Here is a 16657-nt window from a genome sequence, read left to right as displayed (position 1 = left end):
GCAGAGGACGCAGTTTACAACAGTGACAAGCGTCTGTTCAGTCAGATGGAGGTTTTGATAGAGGAAGTGTTCTTTTTCGCATCGTTTCTCCTGTCTTGTGTCGATAACAAACCTCGAATGAGTGCCCTGACAACCTCGAGTACGCGAATTTAATCTAGAGCACACAAACAAGTTTTATTTTAAGGTGAGTATCAGCTTCCTGGGTTCGTTTTATTTGTATTTTTAGCAGCTTCATTACTCTGTGTTTGGTTTTTTGAGACAGATGTGGCTCCTGACATACAGCTGTGTGTACGTGCGCGCTAGTGCTCTGTAGAAACAATGCATGATCATTTTAGTTTTATCTTTATGTAGTAAATATGCCTTGATATGGCTCAGACTGTCCAGCATCACTAAGCAATATTCATGCAAAAATCTGTATATTATATTTGCATTATATTTGGATGCAGCTCAAAGAAGAGTTCAAATTGTGGGAGGAAAATGTCGACCAAAAAGGACTCATTTCAGTTCATTACTTTGAAGGGTAATACATGTGCAAGTAATCACATTAAAGCATTAAAAGTCTTGTGTTTAAGAGGAAACAAATGACTGATATTGACAGGATACAGAAGCAGCACTTTTCCTGCCACAATCTGAGTTACTTTTTTTTCATAAGGAAATCCTCATTTATGGACTCATTTCCTCTTCCGTTAAAGCATTGGTTCCCAAACAAGTCCTCATGGTCTATATTTTTGCTCTGAGAACAACTGATTTACAGGTTATACATTATAGTATGTGCTCCTGGACTCTCTAGGTGTGTGTCGAAAATCAATTTCATACCATGGTGCCTTCGAATTCTTAATTGATTGGTCAGAAGATTAATTATGTGTTGCTTAATTTTCCATAACAGCAGTTCTGACAGTCATGCAGCTGCAAATCATAGGTTTGTATTAATGCGATCATTCAATACATTGACATTTCTTTAGTAACAACGTACACAGGAACTTTTACGCTGTTCGCTTTACAGTACGTGTAAGTACTTGTAAAAATGTGTGTAAGCATTGATGTGGTGACTTGCTATGAAGAGATTATTTAATGTTTTTCCACCATGGGAAAGTCTTCAGGTCAGATGACTCAGCTCAGTCACAAGCTAGAGAATTACCACTTATAGTGGTCATATCGTATGTGATAACAGAAACTAACTTGTTTTGTGGATGTGTCACAATGTAAAACACAACTATTAATAGATTTTTAAAAAAGTGTTGTTCTTTAATAATTTTTTTTTTAAATGATCGCAATGGAAAATTGTTGTGGTATAAAAGGAGTAAAACGCTTATCGGAAAGTAATAAATTGCTTCACATCGGGACGTATACAGCACACCTATGTTGATTATTTTCCTCTAACAACACGCCACATTATGTGTTAGCCTATTACTTATGTGCACTCTACCGCAATGCCTTCTACTGTAATCTCACAGTTCACTGTCAGACACAGGACAACAGTTTCCCCATTTTGAGCCTTGGATCCTCTCACGCTTTCTTCCTAATGTTCTAAGGAAGTTTCTTCTTGCCAGTTTTGGTCTTGAAATAAGTGTGGAATCCCCAATTCTATAAAGTTGGTTTGTGACAATAGGTATTATAAGGTGCTGTAGAGAAAATTAAACTCTGAAGGAAAAAAAAATAGAATAGTGAGAACAGCAAAAGTAGTTTTAAAAGGTCAAACTAAGTTTCCATTTAATGGTCCCTTCTCAGTTTTTTCTTAATTTGTTCCATAAAAAATAACGCAGTCATATGATCTCCTCTAAAGTACAATTTTACAGTACAAGTGTCACATTTATTACACAGGATTCTCCTTGGAATTAGGGGTGCGGGGGGGGGGGGGGGGGGGGGGTGAAGAATAAGAGAAAGTAAAAGATGAAGGTGTCATTAAGAGAGGAAAAAAAAAGTAAAAGTATTAAAGTGCAAAATTGTCATTCAAAATAAAGACCACATTACAATTCTAGCATCTCTATTTAAAAAATAGTTACAATGCAAATGTATGTGTCCCCATGGTTTCTCCTGTGTTTATCTACCCCAAAAAAACCCCATCTTTTTATTGGTGTTTACTCAAGCCACAAAAAAAGTAGAAGACAAATAACAAAATAATCCAGAACAAATGGCAAGGGATCTGAAAATTCCTTAGAGGCGAGTGGAATAAAAAGCCACATGTTTATATTTGTTATGATAATTAGGAAACAAATGTTTTGTTGTGGGCAGCCGGCACAGTGTCTTAGTGGTTAGCATGTTTGCCTGTCACCTCCAGGGTTAGGGGTTCAAATCCTGCTTCTGCCCTGTGTGCGTGGAGTCTGTATGTTCTCCCCATGCATTGGGGATTTCCTCTGGGTACTCCAGCTTCCTCCCCCAGTCCAAAGACATGTTGTATGCTGATTGACATTTCCAAATTGTCCGTTGTGTGTGCGATTGTACCCTGCGATGGGCTGGTCCCTCATGCAGGGTGTCCCCCTGCCTCATGCCCAAGTCCCCTGGGATAGACTCCAGGCTCGCCTGCAATCCTGTGTAGGATAAGCATTACAGAAAATGGATGGATGTTTTGTTGGACTCGAGTAAGGGTGTACAAACTTTTGTACTCAGCTGTAAGTCTTATTAGAAGTACAGATTTTAAACAGTTCCAATTTTGTCGCTTTGAAAAAAATTTTTTATAACCTGCTGATAAATACTGTATTTCTGTAATTATGGACATAAATATCTTACTTTTGAATATGTTTCTGCTAAAGATGGGACAGGGGACAGGATCTTTATCAGATAAATATTCAAAAGTAAGCTCGCTATCTATCTACCTACCTACCTACCGACCGACCGACAGACATGTAAACCATCCGGGGGGGATCTCAGCACATGCCACAAGCATTCTCTCAGAAGAGTTCCTCTATTAAACTCTAATAATCTTTTTCTCTCTGTCCCAGTTAGTGTGATATTTTTGTGCACTGTATTTTAAGAGCCTGACCTGATTATCCCATTATAAACCTCCTGGAGTTAAAGCACAGAAAGGATACAATGAGCAATAAAAGTGTAACAATGATAATGACAATATATTAATAACCAGTAATACCAGTAACCATATAAATATGGTAAAAAATAGTCATGATGAGTGAGCAAATCATCCTGTAGATTGCTTTGATTTGAAATGAAATCAGAATAAAACTGTAAATTGTTTAAAATATCTGTTTTACTGCTACTACTACTGCTGATCCTACATCAAGCCACTGACAAACTTACTGCAAAATAACAGAACACTCAGGTAACACGAGTCATCCTTTTACAAAAATAGTTCAAAGGTCACTGACATTTTTAATAGCAAGTGTACAAATTAATGACCAATTGACCTGTGAGAGAAAATAATAAAACCCAAAATCTTAATATTCTGAACTTTTTTTTTCATGTTTGTTTTCAGCTATGGCGAATTTGTTGCGTCTGCTCCTGAGCGTGGCTGAAAAAGCCGCCAACGTGGCACGGGTGTGCAGGCAGGAGGCGCCGTTGTTCGAGTTGCTGGTGCAGGAGAAAACCGGCGCCGACAAGAACAAAAAGTTTGTCCAGGACTTCAAGACGCTCGCTGACGTTGTGATACAGGAAATGATCCGACACGACGTCTGTGCACAGGTACTCCAGAAAACGTTTAACGTGTTATTTAGCACACTTTTGACCTGTTTGTTATCTGACACCTGGATTCTCACTTGCTGTTGTCTAATGAAAACTTTCTGCAACAGTTTCCCGAGTTGAATGGCTTCATTTACGGAGAAGAATCCAACAAGTTTGAGAATGGACACGGTGAGTGACTGATCCTCTATAGTCACTTGTTAAATGTCTCAAGATGTCCACGGGACATGACTGGATCATATATTAAGATTACAAAAAGAAAGTACTTGTAATCGGAGTTACGTAATCACATTGCAAAAAAATAAATAAATAAACAAAACCACAAGTACTAATCAGAATAGTGCAATGAGATTCTGAAAAGGAAGTACTTGTAATCAGAATAGTGTAATCAGATTACTAAAAGAAAGTAAATGTAAATAGAGTCGTTTTATCAGAATGCAAAAAGAAAGTAATATGTGATCTACTTTACTAGCAGTCCAATAACTGGCTAATTAAGTTAACTAACAGTGATATTAGGCTATTAGGGATGGCAGTAAAAGAAGAGCAATTTGCCAAAATTGCATAGTCTTGTATATTCATATATCACCCCCATTTGTAATGAGTGTAAAGATGTAGAGACGTGCAATCATTTACAGCTATTTCTTGGGCTTTAAAAACATATTAACCAAGTGATTATTTTACATATTAATTGTATATATTTTACTTATTAATATTATAATAGTTATAAAACTCATGGTCATCCTTTTTTGGTGATAAATCAATGAAATATACTGTACTGTGCAATAGTCTTTGGTACGTGCAAAGAAATGATGTAAAGCAACGATCCCTCCAAAAATAATGAAATGAAATGAAGAGCAGTAAACAGTTATAAACTAAACAAAGTCAATATTTTGCTGTGAAAATATTAGCAGTCTGAAGTACACTTTGTGCAGTTTAGTAAGGAAATTGGCTGAATTGTTTTCATACTGACTCAATTTTCCCCCTGTAGTTTTATTCAAACCTACTAGTATTAAAAAGTTTAAAATTAGGTTTTTAACAGGTTTCCTAAATCATCTACCCACTCATCAGTTAGAATTAAACTTCTAACACATATACAGTTTCCTAGACTCATTATTATGTGATATTCAAGACAACACAATGTACTTAATTCTCAAATTACCCTAACAAATATACATGCTCTACAAGATAAAGGATATTATAATCCAGAATATATAGTAGGTGTTTACATGATTGGCTTTTAGATATCAGTCAAAACAACAAATAATTCAAATGGAATAATCTTGACTTGGGAGAAGATCAGGACCCAGTTTCCTAAAATCATGGTACATACTGGTAGAGTGGAATGTTGAGTGTGATTCATCTCAAAACCACGTGATGACGTTCGTTGTGCTGTGTGGCTTTTAGGAAATTCAGTTCCGATTAATTACACTTATCCAGTGTATATCTGGATTTTTTTTCCCCTTCTGCACTAAATTCATGTAGAATCATATAGAAACATCATGCAGTGTCACTGCTGTTATTTGATTCACTAAAATAAATTGATTGCCCAAAGAAACACAGCAGATTATAGTCTCATAGATCATAATCAAGGAGAATATTACACAGTATTTTGTCTTGTTTATTTTCTTTCTTTTTTCTGTCATCCTTAAGGCGAGAGTGTGACCGTGACTGTATGCGCTAAACAAGAGGACACGACGGCTTTGTTGGCTAAAGTGCTGGACGGAGACGGAACGGCCGCGTCCCTCCTGGCCGAAGCCATCCATCAGAAGTTGCAACTAAAAGACGAACTTGCCGAGAAGCTGAAGCTCCCTCTGAAACCAGAGGACTTGGCCATCTGGATTGACCCCATAGGTAATGAAACGTCTGATGTTTGCTTTAACATTACTGGTAGGAGGGTAGAGTAGACTGAGGAAACGCAGCCTTCCGACCAAATCCAGGTTTAAGCAAGCAACGATGATAGATTTAGCATGATGTGCCCTGTATGAATACAATATTGTCTTAATCCTTATGCTATACATGCTCCTTGTGTGCAGATGGCACAAGCCAGTATATTCAAGGGAAGGATCGGGAGGTATCAGACAATGAGTTTTGCCCCTCAGGTCTTCCATGTGCACTTGTTCTTATTGGCGTTTACATGCGTGATACAGGAGAACCCGTGATGGGGGTCATCAATCAGCCATTTACACGCAAAGACTCAACGGGCAAGAGGCAAGTATCATGCATTACCACTGACTATGTTATAACAGTTAAGGGTCATAGAGGTGTCATTATGACTGGTGCACACAAATCTATTAATTAATGAAGGCTTTGTTTTTATTTACCCAATATTTGACTGATTTTGGTTGACTCTGTAGAGGAAGTGAGCAGTGTGTCTGAAATAATTGGACTATAAGTCACTCCTTAGTTTAGGTCACAATCCCTAAATTGTGCCTGCTTAGAGATCAAATCATTATATGTATATCTTTGTTAGTCCCTCCAGGATTTTGTGATCGCAGAATCAAGCAAACTCTGCAATATTCAGAGGAGCTTTAAATTTTTTAAAATTACCACAGATTTCCCGCATATTTGGGCTGAGACGCGTCACGCGACGTCATCACAACGCACATTCAGTCAAAGCCCTCTTCAATTTTGCTTGTATCTTTCTCATTTGTAAGTCGCTTTGGATAAAAGCGTCTGCTAAGTGAATAAATATAATGTAATGTAATGTAATTCACGTGCATGGAACTTGAGTACAGCTAAAAGGTCTCATTTAAACAAAACAAGCAACACTGAAAATCCGTGCAAAACAGTTACGTGCAAGTGCGATTTCACCAATTCAAGTAGTTTTCCTCAAAAAAGCACAAAATACTCAAATCGCATCGCACATTTTGAAATCACACTGCAACAAAATCAAGCACATTTGGCCACAACAATCAAAAAAAAAAAATCCTGTACACACTGCTTTGTTGGATAAATCACATTATACCATAGCGCTGCTGAATTCTTGAATCTGATTGGTCAGAAGTTTTTTTTTTAATACCAGCAGCTCAGACAGTAGTTTTGGCTACAGGGCAAATTTTCTATTAGAGGTGTAAATCTCAGGTTTCCACATGACACAATACGATTTTTATCATTCTTAAAGTAACGATTTTTGACAATACCACTGAATCTGCTACAAAACGATATAATACAATTCAATTCAGCACCCTCTGATCAATTATTTATGTATCACAGTTACAGGCAAATCACCTCAACTGTCTGTTTGCACAGCAGTTTAACCCACCCAGATGTTTCACCAACAATTGTCTGTCATTTTTCAAGAATGGTCAATAATCATCGATTTATGATTGCTTTTCATTTAATTTTCATAAACCCTAGGTTATATTAATGCGTTCTTCTAATTCTTTCTATAGTAACAGCTAGTGCAAGGCGGATACACCACGTAATCGAAGACTAATAACAAATGGTTTTTTTAAAAAAAACGTCTAGCTGTTTATTAAGTATAATGGTTTTCTTTAAAGAGACGTTTATTTATCCTTTTTTGTAAGGAGTCTCCAAGGAAAGTCTTCAGGATGCAGGCCATTGAACTTTGTGGTTGCACTTCTTCTCTGTAACAGGACAAGCTGCATGTTTTTGTCTTGTGAACTGTTTGTAACAGAGCACAAGAACCAAACATTGCACAGCATGAAGTGTAACTATGAATCGATAGATATATGACATACTTTAATAAAGGAATGTGTTTCTGTGGTATACAGTAAGAGGGGAAACAAACTGCCTGTATGAGTTCTCAGGGTTATTTTAGCGTGAAACTAAAAGCATTAAAATTAAAAACAAATGGAAAAAAAAATACTGTGATAGGATACTTACTGTAATGACCCTAACAAATATACATGCTCTACAAGCTAAAAGATATTATAATCCAGAAGATATAGTAGGTGTTTACATGATTGGCTTTTAGATATCAGTCAAATCATCAAATAATTCAAATGGAATAATCTTGACTTGGGAGAAGATCAGGACCCAGTTTCCTTAAATCATGGTACATACTGGTAGAGTGGAATGTTGAGTGTGATTCATCTCAAAACCATGTGATGACGTTCGTTGTGCTGTGTGGCTTTTAGGAAATTCAGTTCCGATTAATTACACTTATCCAGCGTATATCTGGATTTTTTTTTCCCTTCTGCACTAAATTCATGTAGAATCATGTAGAAACATCATGCAGTGTCACTGCTGTTATTTGATTCACTAAAATAAATTGATTGCCCAAAGAAACACAGCAGATTATAGTCTCATAGATCATAATCAAGGAGAATATTACACAGTATTTTGTCTTGTTTATTTTCTTTTTATTTATTTATTACACAGTCCTGATATAAACAGACTGTGGCACTTTTCTAGCACTCTTAAACTATCACCACTTGATGATAAGTGTAAGTGGGGAGCATAATGGCACAGCTCTTGTGTAGCTCTTGGACGAATACAAGCACAGAAAAAGTGAAGCACTTGATAATATATCGTGTAGAGGTGAGATCTCTTGGGATTAAAGATATTTCACTTATTACAGTGAAGTGCAGGTCATCAAATTGTTAGATGATATTGCTTTTCCAGAACTAGTGAACTGTCTTTAAGACATGTATTGCACTGCAGCTACAATGATAATGCAGCTAACAAGTAACGTAAAGCTTTCTGTTTAGCATGGTGCTTTAACAAGGTGTTTTAGTAAATCTCTCACTTCGCTGACATCGTGTGTCACCCCTGCTTTTCATTTATTTCAGATGGCAGGGTCGGTACTTCTGGGGAGTTTCCTATCAAGAGATCAACTTGTGCTCCTTCACACCCTGTCAGCGGCCTGATGGGAAAACCCCTGACTCTCTCTCGGTGGTCCTGAGCTCCAGTGAGAAACAGGAAGTGAAAGATGCTTTATTGCCGCTCTGTGACGGCCAGCTGACCTATGCCTCAGGGGCGGGATATAAGGTCCTATGTGTGATTCAGGGCTTGGTGGATATGTACGTGCTCTCTGAGGGCAGCACCTACAAGTGGGACTCATGCGCCCCCCATGCCATATTGCGCGCCCTCGGAGGGGGCATCTGTGACCTTAGCCAGTGCCTTTCTGCTGTCAGGAACGGCAATAAGGACCTCAGGGCAGAACTGACCTACAATAACCCCCACGCTGGGTGTCAGGGGGCTGAGCAGTGGGCAAACCAGGGGGGTTTGGTGGCATATTTGGACTCTTCAGTTCTGTCCAGAGTGGTTGAGGCACTTGCTGACAAAATATGATTTTTTTTTTATTTCATAGATGTTGTTTTGTTAGGATGTTTATTTTAGGGGTGGGCTGGTTTTATATCCTTTATTACATTTTGGTGCAATTTGTTGACATATTTATGCCATTATAGATTTTTTTTTTAATACACTGTTGATGTCATAATGTTGTAAAATTCTGGATTAGGCTGCCTAAGTAGACAACATTTTCAGGTTGGATTAGCTGTAAGAGCTAACTCTCTGTTTAAAAGCGTGCATCTAAGCTTGCAAGCAAAATGTCACATGCATGGGGTGCTAAAAATTACAACATACAAGCCTGATCCTAAAACAGTTAGAGTTAAAAGATTAACTGTAAATGCAATATTGTGGTATCATAAGCTGAAATAAATTTTTCTGAAATGTTGTGATGTCACATTATAAAATGTCACATCAGCACATACCTACTATTATGCGTATCCATTTATATTATATAATGCTCAAGGCTGCTGGTTTCTGTAGTGTGTGTATAGAAATATATATTAAACATTTTGTTATTGAAATGTGTTGTTTATTTCAAAACAGCAACCCCGAGAGGACCTGTGTAGTTATTTTATTTACATACATATTATTTTATTACATTTACGGTTATTGTTTATCAAACTATCAGCACGAACTGCCAATTCCATGTGCGGTTCTATTGTAGCCAGTATACGATATTATATTTTGTAATGTCCTGCACTGTTTCAGATTCAAATATAATTGTTAAATATTATATATATATATATATATATAACACACACATATACATGTGTATATATATATATATATATATATATATATATATATATATATATATATATATATATATATATATATATATAAACACACACACACATATATATATACATACATACATATATATACATACACATATATACACACACACACACATTATATATATATATATATATAATATATATATATATATATATATAATATTTTATATATATATATATATATATATATATATATATATATATATATATATATATATATATAATATATATATATATATATATATAATATTTTATATATATATATATATATATATATATATATATATATATATATATATATATATATATATATATATATATATATATATATATATATATATATATATATATATATATATATATATGGGGTGTGTGTGTGTAGCTTTTATTATTGTTGTACTTTTCCGGTTACAGCTGCAGTTATATTCATGTACACAGATACACTTTTACAGTGGATATAAAAAGTCTACACACCCCTGTTAAAATGGCAAGTGCTTGTGATACAAAAAAATTCAACTGTTCATTTTAAACTAAACAGAAACCTTTTCACCTTCATTAGGAAATTGTAACGTATACAAATCATATTTAAAAAGTGACAATCAACCAGAGATGTTTTAGGGAACAAAAGAAGAAAAAGAAGAGGAAACATCCAATACACAGCTTGCATATGTGTGCATACCCTTTTATAATTGTGAATGTGGCAGTGTTCAGAATCAACCAGTCTTTTGAGTTCTTCATATATCTGGGCTACTGCTAGGGTGGCAAGAAGCAAGCCTCTTTTTTGGCATTTTATTTTATTTATATGTTTATTTTAAAAACAACAAAAGCCCATCCAGGATCAGCTAAACTTTGCACACAAAAAAATACATCCAATCTCCCAAACCCATGTGGAATAATGTGTTATGGTCTGATAAGACTAAACTTGAACATTTTGCCCATAATACCAGAAGATGTTTGGCACATAAAATGTCATGCTTTTGGGCTGTTTTTCTTCAGCTGGAACTGGGCTTTAATCATAATGAATAGTTCCAACATTTATGGCATTTGGCAGACGCCCTTATCCAGAGCAACTTAATCTCTTATTTAAAATATACAGTGCATCCGGAAAGTATTCACAGCGCTTCACTTTTTCCACATTTTGCTATGTTACAGCCTTATTCCAATATGGATTAAATTCATTATTTTCCTCAAAATTCTACAAACAATACCCCATAATGACAAATGAAAGAAGTTTGTTTGAAATCTTTGCAAATTTATTTTTAAATTTTTTAAAAAAAAAAGCACATGTACAAAAGTATTCAGCCTTTGCTCAATACTTTGTTGAAGCACCTTTGGCACCAATTACAGCCTCAAGTCTTTTTGAGTATGATGGTACAAGCTTGGCACACCTATTTTTGGGCAGTTTCTCCCATTCTTCTTTGCAGGACCTCTCAAGCTCTATCAGGTTGGATGGGGAGCGTCGGAGCACAGCCATTTTCAGATCTCTCCAGAGATGTTCAATCGGGTTCAAGTCTGGGCTCTGGCTGGGCCACTCAAGGACATTCACAGAGTTGTCCTGTAGCCACTCCTTCGTTATCTTAGCTGTGTGCTTAGGGTCGTTGTCCTGTCGAAAGATGAACCTTCACCCCAATCTGAGGTCCAGAGTGCACTGGAGCAGGTTTTCATCGTGGATGTCTCTGTACATTGCTGCATTCATCTTTCCATCGATCCTGACTATTCTCCCAGTTCCTGCCGCTGAAAAACATCCCCACAGCATGATGCTGACACCACCATGCTTCACTGTAGGGATGGTATTGGTCAGGTGATGAGTGGTGCCTGGTTTCCTCCAGACATGACGCTTGCCATTCAGGCCAAAGAGTTCAATCTTTGTTCAAACTTTGGTCTGAGAGTCCTTCAGGTGCCTTTTGGAAAATTCCAGGAGGGCTGTCATGTGCCTTTTACTGGGGAGTGACTTCCGTCTGGCCACTCTACCATACAGGTCTGATTGGTGGAGTGCTGCAGAGATGGTTATTCTTCTGGAAGGTTCTCCTCTGTCCACAGAGACACGCTGGAGCTCTGTCAGAGTGACCATAGGGTTTTTGGTCACCTCCCTGATTAAGGCCCTTCTCCCCGATTGCTCAGTTTGGCCGTGTGGCCAGCTCTAGGAAGAGTCCTGGTGGTTCCAAACTTCTTCCATTTAGGGATGATGGAGGCCACTGTGCTCATTGGGACCGTCAATGCTGCAGAAATGTTTCTGTACCCTTCCCCAAATCTGTGCCTCAATACAATCCTGTCTCTGAGGTCTTCAGACAATTCCTTGGACTTCATGGCTTGGTTTGTGCTCTGACATGCATTGTTAACTGGGGGACCTTATATAGACAGGTGTGTGCCTTTCCAAATCATGTCCAATCAACTGAATTTACCACAGGTGGACTCCACTCAGGTTGTAGAATCATCTCAAGGATGATCAGTGGAAACAGGATGCACCTGAGCTCAGTTTTGAGTGTCATGGCAAAGGCTGTGAATACTTATGTACATGTGCTTTTTTTGTTTTTTATTTTTAATAAATTTGCAAAGATTTCAAACAAACTGCTTTCATGTTGTCATTATAGGGTAATGTTTGTAGAATTTTGAGGAAAATAATGAATTTAATCCATATTGGAATAAGGCTGTAACATAACAAAATGTGGAAAAAGTGAAGCGCTGTGAATACTTTCCAGATGCACTGTACACAACTGACCAATTGAGGGTTAAGAGCCTTGATCAAGAGCCCAGCAGTGGTTTCTTGGTTGATTTGAACTTCCAATCAGAAGTCCAACGTCCTAACCACTGAGCTACCACTTCCACAACCTTAAGGCTACCATTAGGGAACGTGTTCCTGTTTTGCGAGGGGTGTACCCATGACATCAGTTGTATACCAAAAATAAAACCTACAAGCAATCTTTGGTGTTCTTCAAGACCTTCGAGTAAAAGAACATTCTCTGCTCCTTATGAGAACCAGAAGATATGACTACATCACCTCTATCATATCCACACTGCATTGGCTCCCAGTAAAATTTCACATTGACTATAAAATACTATTATTAAACTATAAATGGCAGAATGGCCTCACACTGCAGTACCTGAGTGGACGTCTGTTTTTTTATGGTCCTCAAAAGGTGAAGGCTCTTTGTTGGTAGCTCGAATAATGAAGGCTGTCTTCAGCAAGGGGAGGGGCTTTCTCTTACAAAGCTCCATAGTTATGGATCAGCCTTCCAATTAGTATTCAGGACTCAGACACCATCTCATTCTTTAAGTCTAGGCTGAAAACATATTTGTTTAGTCAAGCAGTAAAGGTGCAGATCTGGAGTGTCCATGGTCATGGAGTGTTTTAGTTGACTGGGATATTTGGATGCCATTCTCATGTGTTCACTCAGTGTGTTCACTTAAACCATTACAGTAAAAGAGCACACCTAATAATCTATCTCTCTCTCTCTCTCTCTCTCTCTCTCTCTCTCTCTCTCTCTCTCTCTCTCTCTCTCTACGTACCAGTGGGTCATGGCTCCTTCTGCCCCCAGGACATGCCTCATACATCCTGATGCCCCACTTCTGCTTGGAGCTTTTATCACCTGAAAATCCCTTGTTGCTACTGAGAATGCCCCATATGGATAGCCTAAAGATCACCATGACATTACTGTGGATGGTACCCAACATATACCCTAAACATGGCTCTGGATGTTCTTCCTTGGATAGCATAAGAACAATTGACACTTAAGTCTCCATCACTGACCAGTTGATAACCAGTTTGATATGATATATTTAAAGGTAAAACTCTAAAACCCAAGTTTCTGTTAAAACAATTAGCAATATTTGAAGTATACATTTACAGATTTCAGAAGAGAAATGATTTATAACCATACTATCCAGTGTCACCCTGAAAGGGATGGGTTCCTTTATTAATCTGGTTAATCTTAAAGATTCATCCTCTTGTCGTCTCAGGAAGTTTTTCCTTGCCACCGTCGCCTCTGACTTGCTCATTGGGGATACATTTTAAAAATATATATTTAAATTTCTGGAAAGCTGCTTTGTTGCAAAGTCCATCGTTAATAGCGTTATATAAATAAAAAAATTATTGAATTGATGCTGCTGTCCCCTAGCGCCTGCTGTCTGTATTACTGCTACTACTTTACTGTCAACAATAAATGTCATTTCAATTATTAACCAGTAGATGGAGCCAAAGTGTTCGATGAGACGTGGTTGTAACTTATAAAACTCACCTGAGGTATTAAATAAAGCATCATTTGAGAGTACAGTGTTACTGTCACTTATATATTATTATTATTATTATTATTATTATTATTATTATTATTATTATAACCTCATAACAAGGAATCATAGAATCTACAGGTTTTACCAAGATAAAACAAAAAGTGAACTGTAAAAGATCCAGAGGTTTCCTTTTTGGTCTCCTTGTCAGAAGTTGCAGCAGACTGTTTATTGACTGCCAGAATTATATTGTCTGTTTGTCACGATTACATAGTCTAATTTTGTCCAGAAAGTTTTATGCTTTTGCCTGTTTTTATAGATAACAATGATCCACAGTGTCAGCTACTACATTAACAAATCTGTCTGAGATAGCATCTTGACAATGCCATTAAACAATTCATTATGTGATAGGAGATGATGCCGTATGGGATTACTAGAAGCGCAGCAATTTATAACATTGCGGTTTGTAAGCTAAACAGATTTCCTTTGAGTTAAAAGGTGAGAACTTGTGAATCTGGGCACTTCAAAAAAAAAAAAAAAAAAAAAGGCATCTCATAAAACTGACAGGTATCTAAGTTCACGCTCATATGAGGATTGTTTCTCAGGTCACCAGCAGGTTCAGATATGCCTCTATTAAAATGTTCTGATGGGCTGTCAAGTCTATACCTATGCTGTCAAGTCAGGCTATAACATGATAAATATTTTTTTTAATGTTCAAATTTATGCAATACACAAAGCCAGGAAATAACTTGGCACTAGACAGTCGTTCACTTTGTCAGTCAGAACTTTGCTGTCACGATTGTCAATTCATATTAGAATGTGTGTTTCCCGTTTTATGTAATCAAGCACACATTATGCATGTTCACCATTATAAGTAGTATGAATGTTTCAAAATTTGATTACAGTTTGTACAAAATCAACATCAATTTGATTCATACTTAAAAATTTTGTCAGTCAATAATTGTGTCAAGTTTTATTCCAGCTAGATCTTTTGATAAATGTCCTCTATATTCTCTGCTTTTTTTTTTTTTTTTTCATTCTTTGCTTATGTCTTAACTACAGCTTGACATCGAAGGTAGTGTTCTCCGTGTTGTTTTTAAGTTTTGCTTAATTGCAGTACTCATTCCTGGTAAGTCTGGTAAAGTTGACGTAAACTACAATGATTGTATCGTTACAAATGCGCAACCTGTATTCTGTATTTAAACATTAATATCTTGTCATGCTCATGAAATAATCTTACAATGTCCTATTCATTTTGTTCAGGACAGTTTGGTCATTAAGATATGTTTGGTTATTTTCAATTATTTGATTCAAGAGAAATGACAGCCAGACTGAAATCTATGACCAAAAAAAAAAAAAAAAAACATGTTTCATTACATGGTTTAAAGGATTAGTTTTGTTGAATATGCAAATTCACTAAAGAAAATCTTACATGTATTATTAACCAAATGAGTACATGTGGTCTTATCCATCCATCCATTTTCCATACCACTTATCCTACACAGGGAACACAGTCTGCAGCCTATCCCAGAGAACTCTGGGGACACCCTGACCCTAGACGGAGTGCCAACACATCGCAGGGCACAATCGCACACACACACACTATCAGCCTACAACGTATTTTTTTTAGACTGGGGAAGGAAACTGGAGTACCCGGAGGAAACCCCTGAAGCACAAGGAGAACATGCACACGCAGGGCAGAGGCAGGATTCGAACCTCCAGCTGGGGAGGTGCGAGGCAACTGTGCTAACCACTAAGTCACCATGTCTGCTATGTAGGCTCACGTTTTTGTTTTATTTTTTCACTTAGCAAATTGTTTAAATGAAGTTATTGGTACAGTTTGGTAAGGTTCTTGCTCTTGTCGATGCATGGTACCATCAAAGGTACAGCATTTGCACCTTTAGTATTTATCATTCCCTTTTAAAAATAATTCTATAGTACATACAGTACTGTGTCTTTGGCACATGCAAAGAAATGCTGTAGAGCAAAACATGCCTTCAAAAATACAGAAATTAAATGTTTCTACATTAAATAAAATACTATAAAGTGCAGTAATAAACAGTAATGAATTAAACAAAGTCACTATTTAGTTTGACAACGCTTGGTTTAAAAAAAAAAAAAGTCATCTCAGGTACACTTTCTTTTTTTATATAAGGAAATGAGCTGGAAGTTTTACTGAGCATCTTGCAGAACCAGACACGGTTCTTCTGGAGACTTTGACTGTCACCTCTTATTTTTGCAGCAAAACCCAGCAGGCTTCATTGTGGTATTTTGTCCGAAAAGTGGTCTCTTGCATAATGTGCTTCTTTCTTTGCTGACATACAAACATTTTTCTGTAACATTTAATTTTGTGCTAGAAAACTAATGTTTGGGAATCTAAAATGTTTTTGTACTGACTCGATAATGTAGAAGTCATAAAATAAAGTTTGTACTAAAATAAAAAATAAAAAATAGGGTGCCTAAAACTTTTGGACAGTACTGTACTTACTAGACCTCAAGGATCAGTGATGTAGCCTAACTTTAAAGCTTTACTCAAAAAAGGTACACCATATGCACCTTCACAGGTCCTACAAAAGATGAGGAGGAAAAGTAGGTACATTTGGTACCTTTACAGTGAAAACTGACATATTCGTGTGCACTGGTTCTGAAAGTCCCTGGGTGGATTTAAGGTTGTTTTTGGTGGGTGGCTCAGAGAGAAACAGAGCAATCTGGCAACACCGCTTGTGGTGGGGTTTTTTTTTTGCGCGTGA

The 16657-nt window shown here is 36.9% G+C and overlaps 1 protein-coding gene across 1 annotated transcript; it reads left to right on the top strand.

Moving 5' to 3' along the window:
- On the top strand, nucleotides 1-9407 carry inpp1 (inositol polyphosphate-1-phosphatase). The gene is made up of 6 exons (XM_017451143.3): nucleotides 1-184; nucleotides 3428-3633; nucleotides 3741-3801; nucleotides 5281-5481; nucleotides 5664-5838; nucleotides 8385-9407. Exons 2-6 carry the CDS (start codon nucleotides 3430-3432, stop codon nucleotides 8884-8886), a joined length of 1143 nt encoding a protein of 380 aa, XP_017306632.1. The 5' UTR covers nucleotides 1-184; nucleotides 3428-3429; the 3' UTR covers nucleotides 8887-9407.
- Nucleotides 9408-16657: the final 7250 nt, after the last annotated feature.

The sequence above is a fragment of the Ictalurus punctatus genome, chromosome 21 (assembly GCF_001660625.3).
Source record: "Ictalurus punctatus breed USDA103 chromosome 21, Coco_2.0, whole genome shotgun sequence".
Classification (NCBI taxonomy): domain Eukaryota; kingdom Metazoa; phylum Chordata; class Actinopteri; order Siluriformes; family Ictaluridae; genus Ictalurus; species Ictalurus punctatus.
The sequence above is the reverse complement of the archived record's forward strand: the minus strand, read 5'-3'. Positions and strand labels throughout refer to the sequence as shown.